The sequence below is a fragment of the Notolepis coatsorum genome (assembly GCF_963971535.1).
Source record: "Notolepis coatsorum genome assembly, chromosome: 9".
Lineage (NCBI taxonomy): Eukaryota > Metazoa > Chordata > Actinopteri > Aulopiformes > Paralepididae > Notolepis > Notolepis coatsorum.
The window spans coordinates 113,641,150-113,665,101 of NC_140173.1; the positions used below are offsets into that span (position 1 = coordinate 113,641,150).

The 23,952-nt window shown below is 42.6% G+C and overlaps 1 protein-coding gene across 1 annotated transcript in view; it reads left to right on the forward strand.

Annotated features, from left to right (window-relative positions):
- Window positions 1–23,952, forward strand: part of ttc27 (tetratricopeptide repeat domain 27) — a 427,052-nt gene that overhangs the window by 278,606 nt on the left and 124,494 nt on the right. The window contains exon 10 of the mRNA XM_084322115.1: window positions 18,775–18,888. Within this exon, the coding sequence (XP_084178241.1) occupies window positions 18,775–18,888 (114 nt within the window). The remainder of the gene's footprint in view (window positions 1–18,774; window positions 18,889–23,952) is intronic.

The window sequence follows — 23,952 nt, forward strand, 5'->3', positions numbered from 1 at the left end:
CTAACGCCGGTCCCCGGCTGGTGCTAACTAGCTAGCCATCGCTCCCGGTTGCTAACGCCGGTCCCCGAGATGCAAGGTTGTGTGTAGTGCACTGCAACCTTGCCCAGGCCCGACGGAGCTGGGTAGTTTTTTTTTTTTTATAAATAATTCGGGCTCGGCCGGGCCCGGGCACCGCCGTTTTTTTTTTTTTGTTTTTTATATATAACTAGGGTTATAGGATAACCTTCGTTTTTAAGATTCGTTTTCGCTTTTGCGCCAAGCTGTCATCAGAGAAACATTTGGATGTAATTACCGCAGCGCGCAGGGAGAACTCAAGCCGGGGACAACTCGATTGGTTGTGTTGGAATATAGCCAGTTGGCGAACGTTTTATTTGTACTTGGATCATGTAGCCGGTTGAAGTTTTGTTAAAGTTGTTCAACGCGTTGCTGACGTCGTGGTGAGTGATGTTTATTATTTGCTGGGTCGCTCGCTACCTGTTTTGTTGTGCTTTTCATTATTGCTCAGCTCGAAATCTGATTTCTGTTTGTTTGTATATAGTGACTGAGTAGGCTATTGTGTGTCATGTGTGTGTACTGTGTGTCAAAGAAGATTCTATAGCCTTCAATACGTTTTACGAGGCTGCTCTATAAGCGAGCACTGGGAGGGAGGCATAAATGCTTCTTAGTTTTCAGCGTGATATGCGTTATTTAGGCAGACCTATTGGACATTTTCGTTTTTGTTTATTTATTAAGTTAATATATAAAGTGTTTAGAATATTTAAAACAAATACAAAAAAAATTATATTTTAATAATAATAATAATAATTTTTTTTCGGGTTTTCATGCGGGCTAGGGCTTAAAATATTATTTACAGTCGGGCTTATTTTCGGGCAGGGCTCGGGCTTTATTTCAAGGCCCTTGCAGACCACTAGTTGTGTGACATTACTACTGTACCTGAGGAACCTCCATGCAGCACACATTCTCCGCCTCGGTTGGCATCCTTTCACAATTTCCACACGTACACCTAGTAGATTGATTTGAGGGTGAAGGAAATCAATCTATCAATGATCAAAATGGCTACAATGCAGTACTGCTCAATACCAACACAACTGCTATAGGATGCTAGGATGGAGACCAGGAAAATACTTTCGTCTTGTTTACATCAGGGTCCCCCATTTTCAATTCATTATTACAATTGACATACAGTGGATGCATGTTCCCAAATGACTTTTCTTTATAATTGCGGGGGGACATTAGGTAAAATGTGCAGTACTACCAAAGGTCTGGTCGCACGTACAGAACTGTTGCATATAACTGTATGCTGCTCTTTATAAAGTAACGTTATAGCAAACTATTGAAGCAAGCTACTGAAGCTAGTCATTACAATACAGTACTGCTCAATACCAACACAACTGCTATAGGATGCTAGGATGGAGACCAGGAAAATACTTTCGTCTTGTTTACATCAGGGTCCCCCATTTTCAATTCATTATTACAATTGACATACAGTGGATGCATGTTCCCAAATAACTTTTCTTTATAATTGCGGGGGGACATTAGGTAAAATGTGCAGTACTACCAAAGGTCTGGTCGCACGTACAGAACTGTTGCATATAACGGTATGCTGCTCTTTATAAAGTAACGTTATAGCAAACTATTGAAGCAAGCTACTGAAGCTAGTCATTACAATACAGTACTGCTCAATACCAACACAACTGCTATAGGATGCTAGGATGGAGACCAGGAAAATACTTTCGTCTTGTTTACATCAGGGTCCCCCATTTTCAATTCATTATTACAATTGACATACAGTGGATGCATGTTCCCAAATGACTTTTCTTTATAATTGCGGGGGGACATTAGGTAAAATGTGCAGTACTACCAAAGGTCTGGTCGCACGTACAGAACTGTTGCATATAACGGTATGCTGCTCTTTATAAAGTAACGTTATAGCAAACTATTGAAGCAAGCTACTGAAGCTAGTCATTACAATACAGTACTGCTCAATACCAACACAACTGCTATAGGATGCTAGGATGGAGACCAGGAAAATACTTTCGTCTTGTTTACATCAGGGTCCCCCATTTTCAATTCATTATTACAATTGACATACAGTGGATGCATGTTCCCAAATAACTTTTCTTTATAATTGCGGGGGGACATTAGGTCAAATGTGCAGTACTACCAAAGGTCTGGTCGCACGTACAGAACTGTTGCATATAACGGTATTCTGCTCTTTATAAAGTAACGTTATAGCAAACTATTGAAGCAAGCTAGTCATAATTAAAAACTGCTCAATACAAACACAACTAGTCAGAGGTAAACAAGGTAACGTTACTTATAGCAAGCTATCGAAGCAAGCTGGTCAGAAGTAAGTACTAACATTACTCGCTCTTTTCGGCAAGCCATTATACTAACGTTACAACATAAACTTACCACTCGGAAACGATTTGCAAGCCTCGCTGTTGCAACTCAACTTCTTCTTCCGAAACATAGTCTGGGTCGCTCTCTGGATCCCAAATATATGGTACAGCCATGTTGTATTAGTAGTATAAAGTGTTCACCTGGAAGGAAGGACGGGGAGATGGGCGGAGCTATTTGGTGGGTGGCTGTCACTCAAAGCATTCTGCTAGTATGGGTGGAGCCAAGCCAATAACCGCTTGAAATATTGAGGCAGAAAAATGCTGGTTTTGAGTACTTGATTAGAAATATAAAACAATGATTATTTTTGGAATAAACCTTACAGATGTGTTACATAGACTCACAGGAATTGTGTAAAGTTGCCCAAATAGTGCTAGGAATAGCAGTACATAGCCCCTTTAACAAATAATTTGTTAAACATGAAAATACAAGTCTGGTAATTGCTTTGTGTGTATTCATAAATGTTATACAAATATAGTTATAAATGATTTAATAATAATTTACGAATGTATATAAGTGGTTTGTTCATGATTAGTTCATTATCTACAAATACCTTATAAAGGTCTTATAACGTGTTATTATAAAGTGTTACCAATACTTGTTCCTGAAAAGATGATGAGCCCATCTCTGGTAAGCACAAGATTTAAAGAGGTCCTCCTGCATTATTTCATGTGGAAAATGCACATGTTACAGGAATCCATTTGTTAAAAAAGACTAGACAAGAAGAGTAGACCTAAGATCCCCTCCACACATGTTTTTAATACGTTGTTTGGTATGGTTCTTCCACCTAAAATGTTCAATAAACTACTGAAACAGAGTTCAGTCTACATCATATTAGCTCTGATTTTCCACTCTCTTGACAGTTTTAGGAGATCGCCAACAAAAATCCCCAGATCAGAGGCAAATTGCTATGTGTGTACCGTTCAAGATGCGACCCCTGAGACTCATTGATGCATCGTAGACGTCTGACAAATATCAAGCAGGCAAAATATTTGGACCCTGTCGGGGACAGGCAATGAGCTACAGCCAATGAAAGTGCAAGACATGGGAGAGAGACAGAGAGAGAGAGACCATTCTGCTGTGGTTGAGATACATTACTAGTGAGGGACCACAAACAGAATGAAGAAACTCTTGAAAAGATGTCGATGCATAAGCTGTCTTGTCTTAATCAGAACAAGAAAATTATGAAACTGTTCTTCTTGTCTATTACAATGTTCGATAGCCCTGCCATGTTATTAGAGTGTCTCTGTTATTGTCATTCATTCAGTAATGATTTTATGGACATTTTAAAAAGGGGATGGGCAGATATCTGGGGGATACTATACAGGCCAACACCAGAGTGCTGTGTTGGCTTTGTTCTCTATTAGCTTGTTATGTTTGTATTTATTTTACAAACTTAAAAGCTGAATTTGGCGATATGTGGAAGGAGAATAACGAGAGGAGCGAGAGAATGACACAGAGACCAGGCAGTGGGTGTGGCATGGGAAAAAATTTGACCCGGACAAGGATGACTGCTCATTCTTTCAGAGCAAAAGAGAAACCTTGTCTTGTGCTTTCTCCAGTGTATTCCTCTGGCCAAACCCTATGTCACTTCTCGCATGTGTTTTCATGACGAAACGTAGTTAGGAGACCAGACGCACTTGTCTGGGATTCCTCCTGGTGAAAGAACTTGTAATGTTTACCTCCCTGTCACCGATCAGTCATGTACTGTGCAAACCACAATGACTTAACGATTCCCGATTACAACACATAAATTTGTGTTGTGTAAACAGTACAGTGATCTGACAAATTATAACTTCATGTAATATGTGCATGCTTTTAGCAGCATCCCTACACATGGATCTAGAAGAATACAAGGCCCTTCCCCCTTCCCCATTTATGTTTTTTTCACTCAAACACAACACTTCTTAGCTTACACAATCTTGTTTTCAGAGATTTGCTGAATAAAATATTGTTTCCACCTAAACGGTCTTCTAAAATATATTTCTGACAACATTTTAGGCAATAAATAAGTTATACAATTGCTGGATCTGATCTGCAACGGCTAGTTTTACAGTTTGATTGTTGACTGAATTTCGTGAACAAAGAAGCGCAGCAGAGATGGGAGCCAGAACTGCCTGGTTGAGGCTGCCTAAGCCCGACTGCTGACTGACGCAGCCTGTACAGCTGTAACTATGTGCTTTTCGACCATAAAAACATGCAAATGTTTGTAAATCGACCACGAAAATGAAAGTTTGTGAAATGGCTCTTAAACTGTAGGAAAAAAACATGCTTTTGAGTGTAGGGGACCTTTAAGAATTTCTTTAGTCACAGGCGGCTACGTGGCGTAGTGGGCAAGGCACTCGCCACAAATGACTGAGACGCTGGGCTTGCCTGTTCGAGCCCAGCGCTCCACATTGCTTTCAGTTTAGCTGGTCGTTCATACTAATACACATTGGCCGTATTAGGGGGTGGGAAACTGATGGGTGGGGATCGGGCGTTGTGGACAGTGACTCCTACAGGTCGGTTGGTGCTCCTGCGCAGTAGAATCAGGAAGTGTCGGGGCAGCGTGAGCCTCCCACGCGTTACTCCTCGCCACAGAGATCGAGCTGCGCAGGTGAAAAGATGCGACTGCTGTTACCTCAAGTACCGGAGGGGACTTGTGCTATGTATGACTTAGTCCACATTGCAGCCGGCTTGTGGGAGGCAAGAAACAGCGTTTGTGACAGGGGAGGGTTGAATTGGATGATACGAAATTGGGATGGGAGAAAATATAGAAAATGGGAGAAAAAGTGGATAAAAAAAAAAAATCTTTAGTCCAGGGCAGCCGTAGTCAAAAGACTTGGCAGCAGCACCCGAAACCATTATTTCATAAGTATTATCCAGAGTCAACAAAAGTAGACTGTATTTAGAGGAAACGGACACGCCAAGAGCCCAACATGTTTGATCTGCGATGTGCTCAGACCACTCAGGTTCACAAAGTTTATTCTGTAGTTCAAAGTATGGAGAGTCACGTCTTAAATAAATTAATGAATTAGTCAATTATAGAATAAATAAATATATAAATGTATACAAATAAAAATGTATATATATTAAAAAAAAAATAAAAAAAAAATTGTTAGACTTACAGATTTTTTTAGGAAATTGTCACGACAAGAACAGAGTATGGTGTTTGATCGGCGATGTTTACAGACTGGTGAGGTTTGCAGAGTTTATCCTGCAGTTCAAAGGCTCCCAGATTGTAATTATTGATTTGTTCAACTTCTCTCTCTCTTATATTACTTGGTCATAATAATATAGATAGTGATTTTATTTATATAGTACACACTTTCATGTACCATTTCTAGAACCTTGGCCCTACTCAGCTTCCCTAAAGTGTATGTTTAAGACTCTGTATTTGCTGTTAGGAGTTTAAGATGCCAATTAAGATGAGAGCAGCCGCTTCGACTGTGTCCTCGTGGCTCCCCAGCTACGGCTCATACCATGTAATCGCAACATTCTGGGTTCAGATCTAGCCCTGAGACTCCTCTCTCTCCTCCATGTTTCCTATTTAGTCTCCACTATACAGTCCCATGAAGTTGTTGATTATTAATAACGAATATTGACCCACGCTTTTACAGGATTTTGTCTCAGGAAATATTTGTTGTTGGAATTCTGTTTATAGAAAATAAGATGTAAATATGTTGCAATATGTCAGACAATTTGACATCAATATGATCATCATCAACCTCTTAACAGGCACCCAGAAAAGTTGCAACGCTTAGCTTTATACTTTATACGTATAGCACATGCATGGTCTCTTTTGAAAGATAACATTCTGAAGTTACTAATGCAAAAAAGGAAAATCACTTTTAGTGCTAATGAAATAGATTAACAGAGGTCTGAACTTGAGTTGAACTTGAACTTGTGGACTCACATTTTCTCTAGTGGTTCCAATATTCCAGCATAGAGGTATGAGCTGGAAAACACTGCGGTTCCATAGCCTCAAGTCTTATGTAGTACAGGTCCAGATTTGATCAAAATACGTTCAGAAATGGGTCTTAGAGAGCTTTGGGTAAACCGTGTGCCAAATAAAAAGCTTTCCAAAATCCATTTCCTCATCCACCGCCGTGCCTTCTGAAGTGTGATTCACTTCTCGTTTTCGCTCGTCAACTTTCACCTACTTCCTGTATGTGCACCCCCCCTTGGAAGTGTACACTCGTTGGCTACAACGCTAACCAATCATTTTCGCCATCAGCGGATGATTGCCAGTTCTTGAGCGTCTGGAGTCCGGGGTGGTCATCTGACATGCAGCGCGTAAAAAGCCGCTCGCCTGACATATCGTCATGTAACTCGAGAAACGAGGCACGGAATTGGTCGAGTGAGGTGGCATTCGAACGGCAACAAAGAGAGCTCTCTAACGGTATATTATATGTTCGGTGAAAAATGCAGCCGCTAGACGCTCGCAAAGTGCCGTGACATGCGCGCAAGGGCAAATTATTGAGGTTAATTATTGCAATAAACAATTACATTTTAAGTTTTAAAAAGTGTAAAATTCCATAGCCGTCTATAGAGAGAACAGAAGTGAGAGTCTGTACACTATCTCACCAAGCTACTGTAACTTCTGGTGAATCAAATATTATCCATTATTAAAATATTTAGAATTAAACTATCCCTAGGCGGTCAGGTGGCGTAACGGAGATTGCGTTCGTCACCAACCCCGGAGCGGCTGGATTCGCCTGTTCGAGTCCAGCTCACAGCTCCGGGGTTGTCACCAGCTTGGCTGGCCGTTCACACTAATACAATTGGCAGTATTAGAGGGTGGGAGAAGCTGGCGGGGTGGGTCCGGGTCGTTGTAAACAGCGACTCCTACAGTTCGGTCGGGGCGCCTGCTAAGCGCGGATAGGATCTAAGAGGGATAGTGTGATCCTTCCACATGCTACGCCCTCTCAGTGAGAATCCGCGCTGCCAGGTGAAAAGAAGCGGTTGATTGGCTGGACGTGTGTGGGAGGAAGCACGTGGTAGCCTCCACTCTCCCAGACCGACTGTGGGGGGTAAGTGCGCAGCGACCAGGAAGGGGATTGGGAATTGGCATAACGACTAACATTGGGATGGGAGAAAATCGGAGGAAAAAGGAGGGGGAAAAAGACCAATAATAAAAAAGAAAAAATTAAACTATCCCCCATTGAGCTGGAACCCCCCCCCTCCTACGGACCCCATTCTGAGACACGTTGCCATAGACTAGAGAGTAGCTTCACTGTCACACATTACCAAACTAGCATCTCCCCTGACACCCCCAGTACAGCTGGGCCTCAAATGTGCCTTGCAGCCAGCTGCTGTGTGTGTGTGCCTTCTATAAAAAATACTTTAATTAAGGTATGCGTGTGTGCCTTCTATATACAAAAAATCTAATTAATTAAGGTGTGTGTGTGCCTTCTATAAAAAAAAAGGCTTTAATTAAGGTAATAAACAACATGTCATGGGCCGCTGGGCAGGGCCACTTAGTGTTCTGTCCCCATCAGTAGTTAAGTCACTGTGTCCCACAGACAGGAGTCTGGGCCTCTGCTTTGCTGCGTCACCTTAACACTTTCAGCGCCAGCCATTACCCTTATCCCTGTAGCTAATGTGCCAGCTTTCCATAGCCTATTTTCACTGTGCGTCACTATGTTTGGAGAGCTATATCTATATTCTATATTATAGCTATGGAGACAATACTATGATCATTTGACAGTCACTTTCTCCCGTCGAACATGCAAAAAAGAGATAATTTGTTCATGTATACGTTCGCGCGTTATCCCATGGTGAATATTGCATAGTTTCAGAGTGATCCGGGCTAATTCCTGAAACGCTGAGTTATAGGGCGTGAATGTGAATTTGACTAAAGTCGTTGGTGTTTTTCGCCTGGACACACTATTTCCAAATCAAATGTATATAATGGGTATTATGTTTCATCATGAATGCATCGTTTTTTTATGCTCTGAACGTCATCAACGGCATTAGTTTTGAACACCACACACGCTGATCAGCTGGATCTATATGAAATCATTGTAGGATCAAGGTGGGATTGACGTCAGATAGTCCTTACCTTTGATCTGTGTTATTCCAAAAAGAATATTCCAATTGTCTGATCGCGATTTCCGGTATTGGTGTCCCATCGGGTCCCCGACATAATCCGGCACAACACATGCATCGAGCGGCCATGGACGCGTTCCAATGTGATCGGGTGAACTGCTAGGCTTGCCTGGACCAAAATTCTCCGCCCGGAGGGGTTTAGATGTGACACAGGGTCTGGAACAGGGTTTCAAAGGGTGGGCGATACTGCCACCTAGCAGGATCTGGCCGGTACTGCACTGTCGGGGTCCCAGTATGCCTTTTAACGGTAACATAGAGGTCCGTGACACTGAATAGAATATTAAAATCGAAAAAACGATCCAAAAACCCCAATGGTTGTCGAGCAAACACGTAATATTACGTGGTTGGCGCAGACTGATTTAAAGGTGCGCTATGATGTTTTTTCAGAGCAATTTTTGATTTGGGGGCGATTTACTGCCCATCTGTCATGGTGGGATGTACCTTCTAATAGGCTAAATGCATACAGCCTGTGGGACTGAGTGGCTGTTAGTTCAAGGTCTCTGATTGGTCTTTTTCTGAGGAGGTGTTGGTTATATCTGCCTCATATTATTCTTTTGTTCCTCATTTTAACCTGACGTTTTGTTGGAATAAAGTTGATGCCAAGTAAAATGACGATTTAGGAGCCTGCAATGTATTTACTTACATATCTTATGTCATGACGAATCAAATCTAAATAATTTTGAAACACTGAACCAATCGTAAACCTTGAAGATGCTTGTAAACAAACTTGCGGGCACTAACATTGTAAACAATAACAACAACAATGACAACAGTGAAACAGTAACTTTTCAGTTTGCTGTCTATCTTCAAACCATGTTCCAAGGACTACATGTACGTTTTACTCTAAGGACAGTTTGTTTATTCAGTTGCGAAAATATACCATAGAATTTTCATTTCCACTGCTCTTGATTTTCAAATTTACATACATTTACATCTGCATCACATCTACATAGTGCATGTAGTGCAACTCACACACAGAACCACGTGCAATACAGAAGATACTAAATACTAAAATGTTGTGTTCAACATTGATATGATGAAATGCTGTTTATTTTTTTAAATTTTTTATGTATATATGGATTTCATAGGCCTTTCTTTTGAAAATAGCTTATCGCTTGTTTGTGTGACAAATGCTCAGCGTCCTTATCGTTTTTTTTTAATTGCTCAGTGATTAATGTGGCCTCTGCAACGCCTGCATAATAACCAGGAGTTGCCGTTGTGCTAATGGCCCGTCTGAATCCTATCTTGACTTGCTAAGCGTCAGAAAACAACGCATGATTAGTATTCGTTCATCTCGCCTACAACCGTGCATCACTTCTACTGCATAATTCATACAGTCATCAATATATACACATAATTATCACTACGTGGCGTCTCATTATGTATTCTGACTAATGAGGAAGCAAGGCCCCTAATGCAAATCAAACATAATATCAATCTGTCTCTATATCTCACCTGCTCGGCTTATCCTTTTGTGTGCACAGGCCCGGTACCTCCGCACACAGAACAGCCACGGCTGACATACGGGAGCAACCTGGAGGCTTTAATGACTCCACAGAGGTGGAGCTGACCCTGCGCTGCCCAGACCGCTGTATTAACGCGCCGCTGACTGATGAGCTTAGAGCTCCGCGAGGCCTGAGATATGATCACACGGAGATGAGAAGGAGAGGGGGGCGGGGGCCTCTTCAACACCGGCCGCATTCCACCACCAAGTCAAATCAAGATCTCTTATCTCACGGTCATGTCCATGCAAGTCTCCCATCCCTCTGTCCCCTGTGAACCCTAAAAGCAGGGTTTTGGACAGTGCAAACCTTGATGTTATTGCCGTTAACACATCCTCCGCCAAAAACGAGTTTACTCGTTATTGCCCGCCAATCTAATAACGCCAACAACGAGTTTACTCGTTTTTATGATCGTTATTTCCTTTATTCACTATTGGCATTCATAATTCATCCAGGAAGGCTCCGGGAGCCAGCTGGACTCTGTCTGATATTGCAACGCCTCAATACCGCCGCCTGGTGGATTTCGGACGAGTTGCACTCCACTCTAAACTGGATGTGGCGCTCTGTGCATCAGGGAAAAAGTTCCGGCAGAGCTATCTTGTTACATGGATCCAGACAAACACCTCGAGTGCATTGGATCGTTTTTTTTTTTTTTTATTTTTTTTTTATTATCTTTCTTCCCCTCCTTTTTCCCGATTTCTCTCCCATCCCACCCTTCCTGGTTGTTGCGTACTTTCCCCTACTGTTGGTCCGGGAGACCGGAGACTGTCGCATGCTTTCCTCCGACGCATGTGCAGCCTGGGGCAGGCCAACCTGGCCGCGCAGGCTCTCACCGGGGAGAGTGTAGCGTGTGGGAGGCCACACTATCTCTCCTCAGTTCCAGCCCTCGCTGAGCAGGCGCCCCGACCGAACTGTAGGGGTCGCTGTCCACAACGCCCAGGACCCACCCTTCAGCTTTCCCACCCTCTGATACGGCCAATTGTATCAGTGTGAGGGGCCAGCCAAGCTGATAGCAACGCCGGGAGCTGGATTCGAACAGGCGAATCCTAGTGTCTCCCGGTGTTGGTGACGAACGTAATCTCCGTGCGCCACCTGCCCCCCCTGCATTGGATCGCTTTTGAGACGCAATAATCAATATGCTTTTGGCGTTTATTGTTTATCGGCGTCAGGGCCTATAACTTGCGTTCTAGGGATTACTCCTCTACACTCTAAAAACATACTTATATTCACGACGGTACTAACACGACAATGTATGAATGGAAAAATATAACGTTCCCACATCCGGAACGATAGATACCCGATGTTGAATGGGCCATAGTAATGTCGATATAGCTATAATATTTAAAAAGTTATAGCCCTGCAAAGAAGGTAAGCGACTCCATAGGGTTACAGCACTGGCAGAGAGTGGTATAAGATGGGCAAACTGTGTGGCAGACAATGTGTTAAGGCGTTATCAGTCACGATAAGGCTGTTGGAGACAAAGCTGCTCTTGTTTGTTTGATCCTGTTTGGAGCTAAATGGGAGGGGGTACTATACTGTCAGAAAATGATCCCCAGTACAAGTCAGACAGTAACTGTAGGGTTTATTTCATGTCACTGATTGTGTCTAGTGAGTTTGGCTTGTGAACGCACATGTTTAACGTTTTAACAGCACTCTAGTTAAAGGGGAACTACGCCATTGTCTGTGGAGCAGCTCCAGACTTTATACTTGATGACATCACAGTTTTCTCTGTTTTCTGGCTTTGGGAGAGTGTAGCTCTTGTTCACAAATAGTGATTGGACTTTCCCAGGCCATAGGAATAACATTGGAATTCATAATTCTAGGTGCCGTTCCCCTCTTAAGCAGGTGGGGGAATTGTGGTGTACTGACTAGGACATCTTGGTCATTCTCTCAGGGGTAGCAGGAAAACATGAAACAATGTTGATGTAACTCTTACTCCCTAGTTTGTCATTAGTAAAAAGATGTTTTTTCTCTTTCCATTGATCTATTTTAGGTCACCGCATGTGGTGCCAGAAGATTAAAGAGCAGTATTAAAGAATATGGTTCTGCACACTTTATTTTACAAAAGCCAAGCTTTCGGTCACAAGGCCTTCATTAGGCCTACACAGTGAACTATAGGTCCACATATGAATGTCAGTGTAGTTACTGTAGAACTTAGGTCACACCTGTGCTGGATCACTCTTGTTCACATGGGAAGTGTAGTTAAACAAATTCTCAGTTTGTAGTCCTTTATGTAGTCCATATACACCAATTATATTCATTTGACAGCACACAAGTACAAGTACAAGCAGGGAACAAAATTTACTTTTTGGCTTACCAGCCAAGGTGGCTGGTAGATTTGAAAAACTACCAGCCACGCAGATTTTTTACCAGCCAAAAATGATAAATAGCTTTTTAGTATATCGCCATGTGTTATTATTACTATAATACTCTCATATGCCTCAACATTTTTCTACACGCCAGAGTGGCTGAGTAGCCTCTGTAATTTACCAGCCAAAGAGGAAATCTACACACCATTGGCGTTTGGCGGGTGTTAATTTTGTTCCCTGAGTACAAGTACTACATAATGATAAATAGCCTACACAATGAACTAGACGCAATCTAAAATCTCTCTCTCGCACCGACCCACCCACCCCTGGCCCCGTCTGACCAACTATTTCCCTGATGTCAGCAAATCAACGGGAGTCGTTATCGTTCTGGGTTGGAAATGGGATTTCCTCTGCGTCGATGATAAGAGTCAGTCAAATGAACAGTTCAGACGGCCAAACCCTGTTCCACCCTCAAACCTCCTGATAGCTGCACAGATGTGGCAGGCAGCCTCACATAATGACATCAGCTATAACTCAATAAAGACAGTCGGTGTGTTGATCTCATGGCTGGTGTGACAGGAAGAGAGGGATATCTTGTCTGCTCTGGTCGTCACCTAGCTAACCTTAGCCACAGTGGAGACATCATGTCCCACCCTAACCTAAAATATAAGCTTTTATAAAAAGAAATATAATAATAATAATAATTTAGATCATCATTTTCCAATGTCAATATTTTCATTTACTTGGCCATTTGGTAACAATTGTCTGTTCTGCACCGTGATTGTTGTGTGTTGACCTCCTGGCTGGTCGGACAGGATCTGCTGTCTGTCATGTGGAGCGATCACCCATCTCTTCCTCGTCTCCCTGTCGGGAGCAGAGTGGTCGACAGGTTACCATGGCAACCTTGGCAGGAAAGAAGAGAGGGAAGACGTGTGGGAAGAGGAGGAGGAGGGGGACTCCTCTGTCTTAAAGTGTTGTTTCTCTGCGAGGGCCCTTTGGGAGGAAGTTGCTTGTGATAATCATCTCGCAACTTGGTACGGAAGTTAGGGGGGGAGAAAAAGGGAACCAGAGGAGGCGTCCCGTGAGGGTTCATGAGGGTTCCGTTCCTTCCTACTCCGTCCTCCTCCCAGGAACGCACTGGGACCCCCCTCCAACCGCCTGGACAACGTCATCCAAATGCTGCCGTTATCGTATTTCACATTTCCCACATCACACATCTTTCACCCCGCCATCACCACCCGCCCGCCCTCCTCTCTGTTCACAACTTGACCTCTGGAGCTCGTTCACCTCACGGGGAGCGTCTGCTCGAATGCCAAACATCGCGCCTTGTGCTCCGTTTAGCCCCAGACACAGACATGAGCCCCAGCTACTAATGTGTCTGATTGGGATCAGCTCTTGTGTTCAGACGAGGTCCTCTCGTGGGCCAGACCGACATGGGGATAGCCGCGCGCGGAGCATGTGTTGATTCGAATTTCTAACCCAGAGGAAGTCGGCCTGTGCAGGAGACTAAATATCCCATTGCCTCTGCAGCCAGAAACGTAAGCTCTCGGGACGTTGTGTGTCTGTTTTGGAACTTGACTAGAATGGTCTTGACTTCTGGTGATATGCTAAGCGGGAAATTGTTCGTTTTCACACAGATTTGCCTGTTGTGGTGTTTGTTTGGAGAACAGACCAGTGGCCAGTGGCCAAATCAAGTAACCGAATGCACAAGGGAGTCGGTTGAGAGGGAAAAAAAGAAACCGCTTCCTGTAAGATCTTTCTGTCATTTTCTTTCTCCCTCTGTATCCATCTCCTGGCGTCCCCTCTAAGCTCTTTGCACCCATAAAGGTCACTCCTACGTGACGGAGGACAGAGCAGAGGCAGCAGTCAATGACCGGGAATTCATTGATACTCTCAGCCAGTGGCGGCTGGTGAATTTCTTTCTAGGTGGGGCGGAACTATGTGTTGGGGATAAGGTTTCCGCCCGGGGAATATTTTTGGTTGCTTTTCTGTCTGCAAATCAGCCCCGTTTAGCTAGCATTGGCAAGCAGACAGTTTTGACGTTTTATTGGTGTCAACACTTTGAGGTTTGGTTCCAAATGTAAAGTGCACTCCAAATGAAATGTATTGTTATTATTATGTTGAATAAACGTTAATAAACTAACTATTTTACCCAAGTATATATCCATGAAATTCGGATTTCGGATGGAGCAGATAGCTAACGTTAGCTCAGTTGTTAAATCAACCAGACTGAGACAACTTCCAAATTCATAATTTCCAAGGGAGTTGACTAAGTAGCTAACTTATATGTAGTTTTCCTTCAGCTCACGAACTGATCTGAATGTTTTAGGGAACTCTTTTGGGCGACGTTATACCATGTTTTGTCCTGATTATAGCATTAGCGTTAGCTCACTACTGTTGTGTGGTGGAGGTCTGGAGAGGAGAGAAGATTAGCTGGCTACCCAATGATCGGCTAGCCATCTATAAGATAACAAGTGATGACTTCTAGGCGGTTAGGTGGTCGAGCGGAGATTGCGTTCGTCACCAGCCCCGGAGCTGTGAGCTTGATTCGCCTGTTCGAATCCAGCTCACAGCTCCGGGGTTGTCACCAGCTTGGCTGGCCGTCTGCACTGATACAATTGGTTGTATCAGAGGGTGGGAGAAGCTGGCGGGGTGGGTCCGGGTCGTTGTAAACAGCGACTCCTACAGTTCGGTCGGGGCGCCTGCTAAGCGCGGATTGGACGTGAGGGGGATAGTGTGGTCCTCCCACACGCTACGCCCTCTCAATGAGAATCCGCGCTGCCAGGTGAAAAGAAGCGGTGATTGGCTGGACGTGTGTCGGAGGAAGCACGTGGTAGCCTCCACTCTCCCAAATGATCTGACTGTGGGGGGTAAAGCGCAGCGACCAGGAAGGGACTGGGAATTGGCATACGACTAACATTGGGATGGGAGAAAATCGGAGGAAAATGGAGGGGGAAAAAGACCAAAAAAAAAAAAAAAAAAACAAGTGATGACTTCTGTTTAACTCAAATGTTGAAGCATACTGAAGCATATTTTTTCGCTTGCTTACCTTGTTTCGAGCATACACTGTTTGATACAGCCTTGTTGATGTTGTCCAACTTCAACTTGTCCAAGCCATAATCCACTTTAAAAAAAAACTTCATAAACGTGTCCATATAAATCCATTTTTGTTAGATCCAAGTCCAACACTGTCTGAATGTACAGTATCTTGTGATTATTATCAATTTCCAACGACGACAACGACAAGTTGAGCCGAGTGGAGCGTGGAGCGTATGGGATTTTGCTGGTGGACATGCCACGTCGGCTCAGCCAATAGAGTGAATAGAATAGACAATTCAACAATGACTCTACTTCAGGCACTAGAGAAAAGCGCCCACAGGCATCATTATTTGAAGACGCTGATTGGATAACATTTTGTTGTTAAATTCATTCATGTTGCCTTGTGAATTGTTCAATTGGCTGAGTTGCGCACTACGCTGGAGCTGATATCTAGCGCCCGAGAAGAGAGGGGGGAGAAAGGGGACGCACAAACAATGATTTATATTTGATATATTACACGTTATTGTGCATTTTAAACAAAAACACTTAAAATGAGTAATTATTATTTATTTAAAAAAATATATTTTTAGGGGTCTAAATCTAAAATCCAAAACTACTATTTCTTCCTTCTCTCTCCACCAGGGGGGGTGGCACCCTAGCGCCCTCTATGGACCAGCTGCCACTGCTCTCAGCACTGCTGCGTGTCTCCAATCGATTAATTTTAGTGAATTTGCCCGTCAGACGTGCTGCAGCGATAGAATCCACTAACCCACACATTCAGGCTTCCTGCAAACCCACTCCCTGGTTTCTCACATGAGCCTGTAGGATCACTGAATCATCTAGGAGTTCACAGAGAGGGCAGCAGGATAACGCTAGCTTGTATATTTATTGAGTTGTTGGGAGGGAGAACCATGATAAAGGAATTTTATTGGACTGCTGCTTTACATTTTTTTATTGATCTGTGCTCTACCCTTGTATTGATCAGTGCACAAGTCGAGTTCTCCATTTAGATTTTTGTCCCAGTGATATTAGTCCTCACCTAATGACTTCATTCAAGAAGCATCAATACATGTATTATGGCTACAATAAATTAGTCAGTGAAATAAATCCATACAAAATGTCAGGAGGCAGGGGGCGCTCTAGTAGCACACCACATAGCGTGCTGAGTCGCGAAGCGGTCGCCCCGGGTTCGTTTCCCAGACCTGGTGGCCATATGCCGCATGTCTTCCCCTCTTCTCCTCCCGTTTCACCCTCTCTCCTCTGTCGGTCCTGCGTGGCCAAAAGGTCCTGCGTTGACCAGAAAAAGCTGAAAATGCTAAAAATAAAATCTTTAAAAAATATATATGTCAGGAGGCAGATCTTTAAATGGGGCCAAGATGAGCCTCTTCATTTGACCTTGGCAAAACGAAATACATTTGAATGGGTTTTTCACTACTTTAACTGGCATGAGGGCTGCTCAGTTCACCTCTCAAACACCTGAACAGCATAAGAAAGTGGAAACCTCGCCTGCAGAGTAAAATACATATATCTCAACTATATATATTCAACAATGATTTTGCCAGTTTCTACCATTTGGAATGTCTCCTGTGGACGTCACAGAGCGCATACAAGTCCAGTCTCTTGTCTCCTGTGAACATCACAGAGCTCATACAAGTCCAGTCTATTGTCTCCTGTGAACATCACAGAGTGCATACAAGTCCAGTCTCTTGTCTCCTGTGAACATCAGAGTGCATACAAGTCCAGTCTCTTGTCTCCTGTGAACATCACAGAGTGCATACAAACAAGTCCAGTCTATTGGACGCCACAGAGTCTTTTCCACCATGTTCTTTTTAGTTTTTTGGGCAAACAGGTGAAAGACATTCTTAGTAAATTTGCACACCGACTCCTACTGAGCCAGCCAGCCACTGACCTCCAATGACTCACACTTTTATACGAGCCATGGATGTTTGCAGGGATGTCTCCAACTGAGCACCCCGCTCCCTTGATTAGTTCCTTACTATTCGCTACGTGACCCTCTGCCACCAAGTCTAATACTACTAGTAATGCTAGGAGTAGTAGTGGTAGAAGTAGTTGTAGTACGAATAGTAGGAGGAATAGGAAATTAATATACTGTGTGACGTACCGGTATGTGCATATGGACTACAGGAAGGACTACAAATTGAGAATATGTTGAACTACACTTCCCATGTGATACATATGGTATTATAATACTACCAGCACCACAAGCTTTGACTCCAATAGTAGAACTGGAGCTGGTATCTTTTGGAATGGCTCTTAGTGATGCTGGTAGTGTAGAGATTGTACCGCTGTGCCCCCTGACCTAATGGAAGTTAAAGGCCCAATCAGTAATCCAAAATCAAACAAATGGGTACCCCCACCACCAGAAATACAAAATGAAAACATGTTTTCATTCTCATTGACTGAGGCTTCAATACCAGGACTAATGCTACTGGTACATAACATGAGCTTTTAATTGTATTTGTATTTTTTTTGTGTGGATGTACAAGGTTTTTATATAATATATAAAAACCTTGTACAGGTGTCGGTATAAATGTTATTCATTGATATGGTTAACAAAAAAACTCACCGGTGGGGCCTTTAAGAGATGGTGAGCAATACGGAATTCCTCTTTCTGTTTACAACCCAATCAAAAGTTTTATAATAGCTTTGTACTGACGCAGGGCAAGAAGTGAATTGATGTTTAAACACCCCGTCTCCTACTGTGACACACACACACACACACCCTGACCCCCCGTCTGGTCTTGCAGCAGACATGACCTCAGTTCTGCGAGACGATATGTACCACTGTCCAGCACAGGGAGGGGCCCGCCGCTCCACAATGAGTAATGTGTGCTTCCTGCCGTGGACAGGAAGTGGGGCCCGCCTCCTCCATCCTTGCACACATACAACAGATTGGTCCATTAAGCATGTATTTGAACACACACACTCCCTCTCTCTCTCTAACAAGTGCTTTCTCTCATTCTCTTTCATTTCCTCCCTCTCTCTTTCTAGTGCTCTCTTTCTCCCTCTCTTGTTCTCTCATTCTCTAGCACCTTCTCTCTTGTTCTCTTTCTTTCCCTCTCTCTCTAGCGCTCCCTCTCTCATTATCCCTCTCTTGTCTACTGTGTACTACCTAAATTATTTGCACAGATTATTATCTGTTTTTGTGAATGATTTTAGTGAACTGTCAGATGGGTCAAACTAAAGACCATGTTTCACATTGTGCGGACAATAAAGTTGTATCCCCCCCCCCCTTTCCTCTCTATTCATCTCTCTTTTACACAATCTCTAATTGTCCCTTGCATCGTCATAGAAACCATTTAATTTCCACTCAAAATTCGAACTGTCTTGTCTTTACAGAGAAACGAGACACGGATAAGCTTTTTGGCGCCGTTGCCCGTCTGAAATGTCTCTTTCTCTCCGTCTTGTTGTAGTGCATACTGTCTCAGCCTAAGTTCTGGGCGGTGGAGGTGGCAGCACTGTGTCTGAGGACGAAACTGGAGAGAGGCAGCTCTCGGCGGGTAGAGAGAGCCATGATGCAAACCCAGGTAAGGGACGTATTTGACTGGGAGCTTTGTTGTACATATACACGAGTAATCGCGATGGTGATGGGATCACTGGGGATTATTCTTTTTGGAGTACCTTCTGGCTAAGGTAAGGTCTATTCTATGTCTATTTTTACCGAACCTGGAACATGTTTTGTACCGATCACGTCGTATTTTACCGGACCTAAAAACATGCTTTTGGTAACGATCGCAGTTTTTAGTTAAAACAACCCCCCCATTGATCATTTTGTGAAGACACATATTTACATGGTATATACCTTTTGATTTGGGGTTTCAGGCGAGCAACCCGAACGATTTGGGCATATTGCATATAACGCGTCATATCTCGCAATCTATGAAAACATGCTGGATTATTTTGGAAAGTGCCGATGTTTAGCGTGTAATTGTGCACAAACAGTATGTAGAAATTAACTGGTTAGTCAGTGACGGACTATGAACAATGCCTGTCAAATGATACAAAAATACTATTGTCTCCATAGCTATAATACAGAACACACGATCGGTCTGCTTCTCCGTACTTTGGTCGGCACGAACCTCACACACACACACACACACACACATGCTCCGATGGCGGTGATAGGAACATCTGATTACCCCAAGATTCGTAACATAAAGGCCATACCTCACATCTGTGGTCATGCAAAAAGATTAATCCAATTCCTGACCGCCATTCCAAATATCGATCGCGTCCATTGATTCAACGTTATAGTCAAACACAATGATCCACGATGCTCCCAGTGGGGGGACTCAATGCAATAGTATCCAGCTGCATGCCCGAGAAGTAAAACCTGGACCGGACTTATTTTTTTCATGCACAGTCCCAGCCAATCCAATCCAATGATGTGCAATACCATCCGGGAGACGATAGGCGGCGGTATTTGCCCTTTTGCGAGCTCAGACCCATTCCCAGCGATAACATAAGGTTGGATGGATGAAAATGAATGCATATGCTAATAAAACAAATAACTCAGAAGAAGCTTCTATCCCCAGGCCATCAGGCTGCTAAACGAACAATAAATACTATGCAACAACCATCAAATGCACACAGCACACACACCCACACGCACACACTCACTTAAACAAACAACACACTGCAGCACCCACTCTCCACACTTTAGATCACACAAACACACTTTATATTTATTGATAAAGGATTTGCACTACAACTCGTACACCTACTGTAAATTGTACCTAAATTGCACCTCATCCCATTTCTGCCTTGCACTATATAGTATTGTATATTAGTACACTGCATAGTATTGTATATTATATGGTAACTCAGTTACGTCTATTCTGCATCGAACATTGTACATATGTCTATACTGAACACTGTGACCTCATTTTTTTACTTCTAATTTACATGCTATACTATGTTATTTTATTTCATACTTATCTGTCTTGCACAGTCTCTGGAGCGTAACAGTAAGAAGCATTTTGTATAAAAGTATTCTGTACTTCTGTATGACAACTATTAAAGAAACTTGAACTTGAACGATTAAAACCCGACTATACTCGTGATTGGCACGGAAGTGATGGCGAGTTAACCCGACTATACTCGTGGTTGGCCCGGAATGGGTTAATTTGTATTATTTAATTTGTTTTAATTATGATTGATTATTGTATTTATGTTATTAAAATACATTTGAATCCAAATTCAAATGTTTCATGAGTCATTATTTTAATTTGCTATGGGATCACAGGCATTAAAGCATTCCGTCTTGAGACGGATATCCGTCCATTTGATTCGGAGTCATGACAGATTTTAACCTGGTATAATATGATTTGTAGATGCATACAGATTGAAACTAAATTGAGCCAATCAGAGACGTCAAATATCATGAAAAATTGCATTTAGACTATTCTAGCCAATCAAACGTGAGCTTGACGCACACACACGCTGCTTGCAGTGCCCTCCCCCTCCCCCTCACAGACCCATCTCATTCGCACCGAAGATAGCACTGAAGTATTAAACAATGGCTCAGTAAACTATTCACTTTAGTTTAATACACAAGGCGTTGTCTAACGTTATCTAGCTGGCTAGCTGATAGCTCATAACATAATTGAAATTCGTTTTTGCAGCTGTGGCTAACGTTAGCTAGCTAACGATCTTCGGCTGGCTAACATTAGCTACCTAGCAACTGTAGCTAATACGGTCTGCGCTGGCTGGCTAACTTTTAATTGCAATGGAGTGGAGCTAACTAACTGTACAAATCGATGTGATTGGCTGAGACTGTATTTTGTACGGTTGGCTGCCTGGCTGTTGTAGATTCGGGTAGCCAGCTAGCAGCTAACATCAACTCAACATCAACACTCTGTTGACAGTCTTGAGCTAGTTTGCCGAGAGCAATGTAACAAACAATATGGTCCGTGCAGAACCCTTATCCCCAACACATAGTTCTGTGTGTGAATAATGTTGAGCCACCACAAAAGATGAATCCAAAGTTTAATATAGTAAGAATAGTACTAGGCTATAATTTATAACACATCTTTGCAAGTAGATTACATTAGCAAAATGCCCTTTTGACATGTAGCCTACATATTCATAATCATGAAAGTTTATTTGGAATTTTATATTCTGTACTTAGTTTTAAAGTGGTCAGACAGTTCCCTCTGTGTAATACAGACAGTCTTCACACATTCATAAATAACACTTACAGAAAAGCTTATTGTGCACTGTAATAAGTTTTGTTCAATGTTTTTTTTTTTAATGTACCGAATACCGTGAAACCGTGGTATTTTTGCCCAAGGTTATCATACCCTCAAAATGTCATACCGGCACATGCCTAGTTACACTATAGGCTACACTACTAGGTCTATACTATAGTTTAAGGCTACTTTCACTGTTTTACTGCATTACAGTACTGTTATATTGTAATTTTTTTATCAATAAAATAAATATATTACATATATATTGTTGGTGCTCCTTACATTTTGGTGGGTGCTCCTACATTTTTGCTACCAAGTAAACATTTTAATTTCGAGCCCTGCATAATTTGCACTATACACAATACATAATTTGAACTATAGACAATACATAATTTGAACTATACACAATACTGAATTTGAACTATACACAATACTGAATTTGAACTATAGACAATACATAATTTGAACTATACACAATACTGAAAATGTTACAAAGGATCAGATTAAACCGAATATATATATTTATTGATTGATATATATTGCATAGTATTTGTATATCGTTTGATATCCCTTGTATATTCCTTGTACATATACACGGAATATCCCTTTAGCCTAGACCATAATATTTCATTCTCCTATTGGACAGCGGTCCACAGGCGCCAGAGCCATGCCTCCGGAGTCAGGTTCAAAGTCACCGTCAAGACATGTCTGTACATGCCCGGCCTTGCCCAGGGATACGAGACAGAAATGAGGTTGGCACTAGATTGTTCGCCGTGCATATAAATATGGCGCAGGTGAATACAGAAGTAGAGTTACCCAATAAGTTGAAGCCTCACCCACGATACTCCGTGCGGTGAAGTATGGCCTGTTTGGCCCCAAAATAGAGCATTGAGACCGCGTGCGAATTAATAACTGAATCGTCAGAGTTTGGCGCTATACCGTCGAGTGCGACATATTTCTATTAAGTCAGTAATAGTCTATTTGTGTATAGTGTATCGTGCGGCTAAAGTTCTACAGTGACCAGCATCACCAACGCTTCCTCGTATCAGCTAGAGTGCTTATCCAGGCTGGGCTGCTTTCATGGCGCTTTCACCCGAGGAGACCTAGACGAGAACCGTGTGGACATGTACACTGGATTAATCTACCCGACGACTACATAGCCCTTTGCGGCTGGATTATATTTGTTTTGGTCCTGTGATTTATGGAGCGGAGAATCGCCGACGCCTACACGTGTTGGATTTACCCTGTGAGGAGACCAGTCGAGTCTGCGCCTCAGAGAGCCTGAGGCCGGCTAGCTTTCTTCACTGTGGAGCTACAGTCTACGGAGAACAGCTGTATTCGTCTGTGGATCAAGAGGCTATTGCACCGTCTCCTGTACTTGGAGTCTCCTTAGTCATCGTTGACCAGACTCTCTACTACCGACAGATCCTCTACCCCTGCTGGCTTACAACCGGGGGGACCCTTCCAGTATCTCCCGCTATATATTACTAGTGTACCATAGATATAATTCCCTAAGATTCAGGTTGTATAATTACCTCCTGCGTAACCAGAGAATGGACATTCATTATTGATTTGCCTACGCAACATTCCTTTGCCTTATAAGCGCATCCAAAGTAAAATACAGAGAAGTATATTATGTACCTTTTGCTGCAATAAATACTTGATTACACCTTTGTGTGGAACCGATTCATTGTGGGAAGTGTTCATCATATTTATATATCATGTACTGTATGGCCAGTAATTAAAGTACATAAAGCGGTAGTGGTTTAATGATACCATACTTATCAATACAGTCAGGGAATTGTACCCCTCAGTTACAGAAAAGTTACAGTATGTAGATTTGTTTATTTGTATGACAAAGTCAGTCAACCCTTGCAATCAGTTTAATTTAATGAATTGAAAACAGAATTGATATTACGTAAAAGCAAACTGGCAATAGAAAAGATGTTCAAAATGATCTAGTTCCCTTAAAACGCTAACGCTATTAAATAAAAATATATAGTAGAGGTTAAAATAAGAACCTGGGATCATGTTATGTTAAGGCAGAGGGACTGGACAACAGGGTGCAGACTTGAGCTTGTGAGGTAAAACATGCACTGGAGCCCGGAAAAGGAGCCGCGCCCACAGGAAGCAGAGATGGAGGGTGTCACAGAAATAATCATTAGATTAGTCGACTAATCCAAAAAATTATCAACAGATTAGTCGACTAATCAAATTTTTCTCCGTTAGTTGCAGCCCTACCTGACTGGAAATAATAATATTAATAATACGGCATAACAAATAGTGGGGAATTTACAACAGTGGCTGTGTGGTATATACCAGTGGCAGGCCAAACAGACTGAAAGTGAATAACATAATAATCCTAGGACAGGCAGACGCACTCCTGCAATGGTTTCCTGT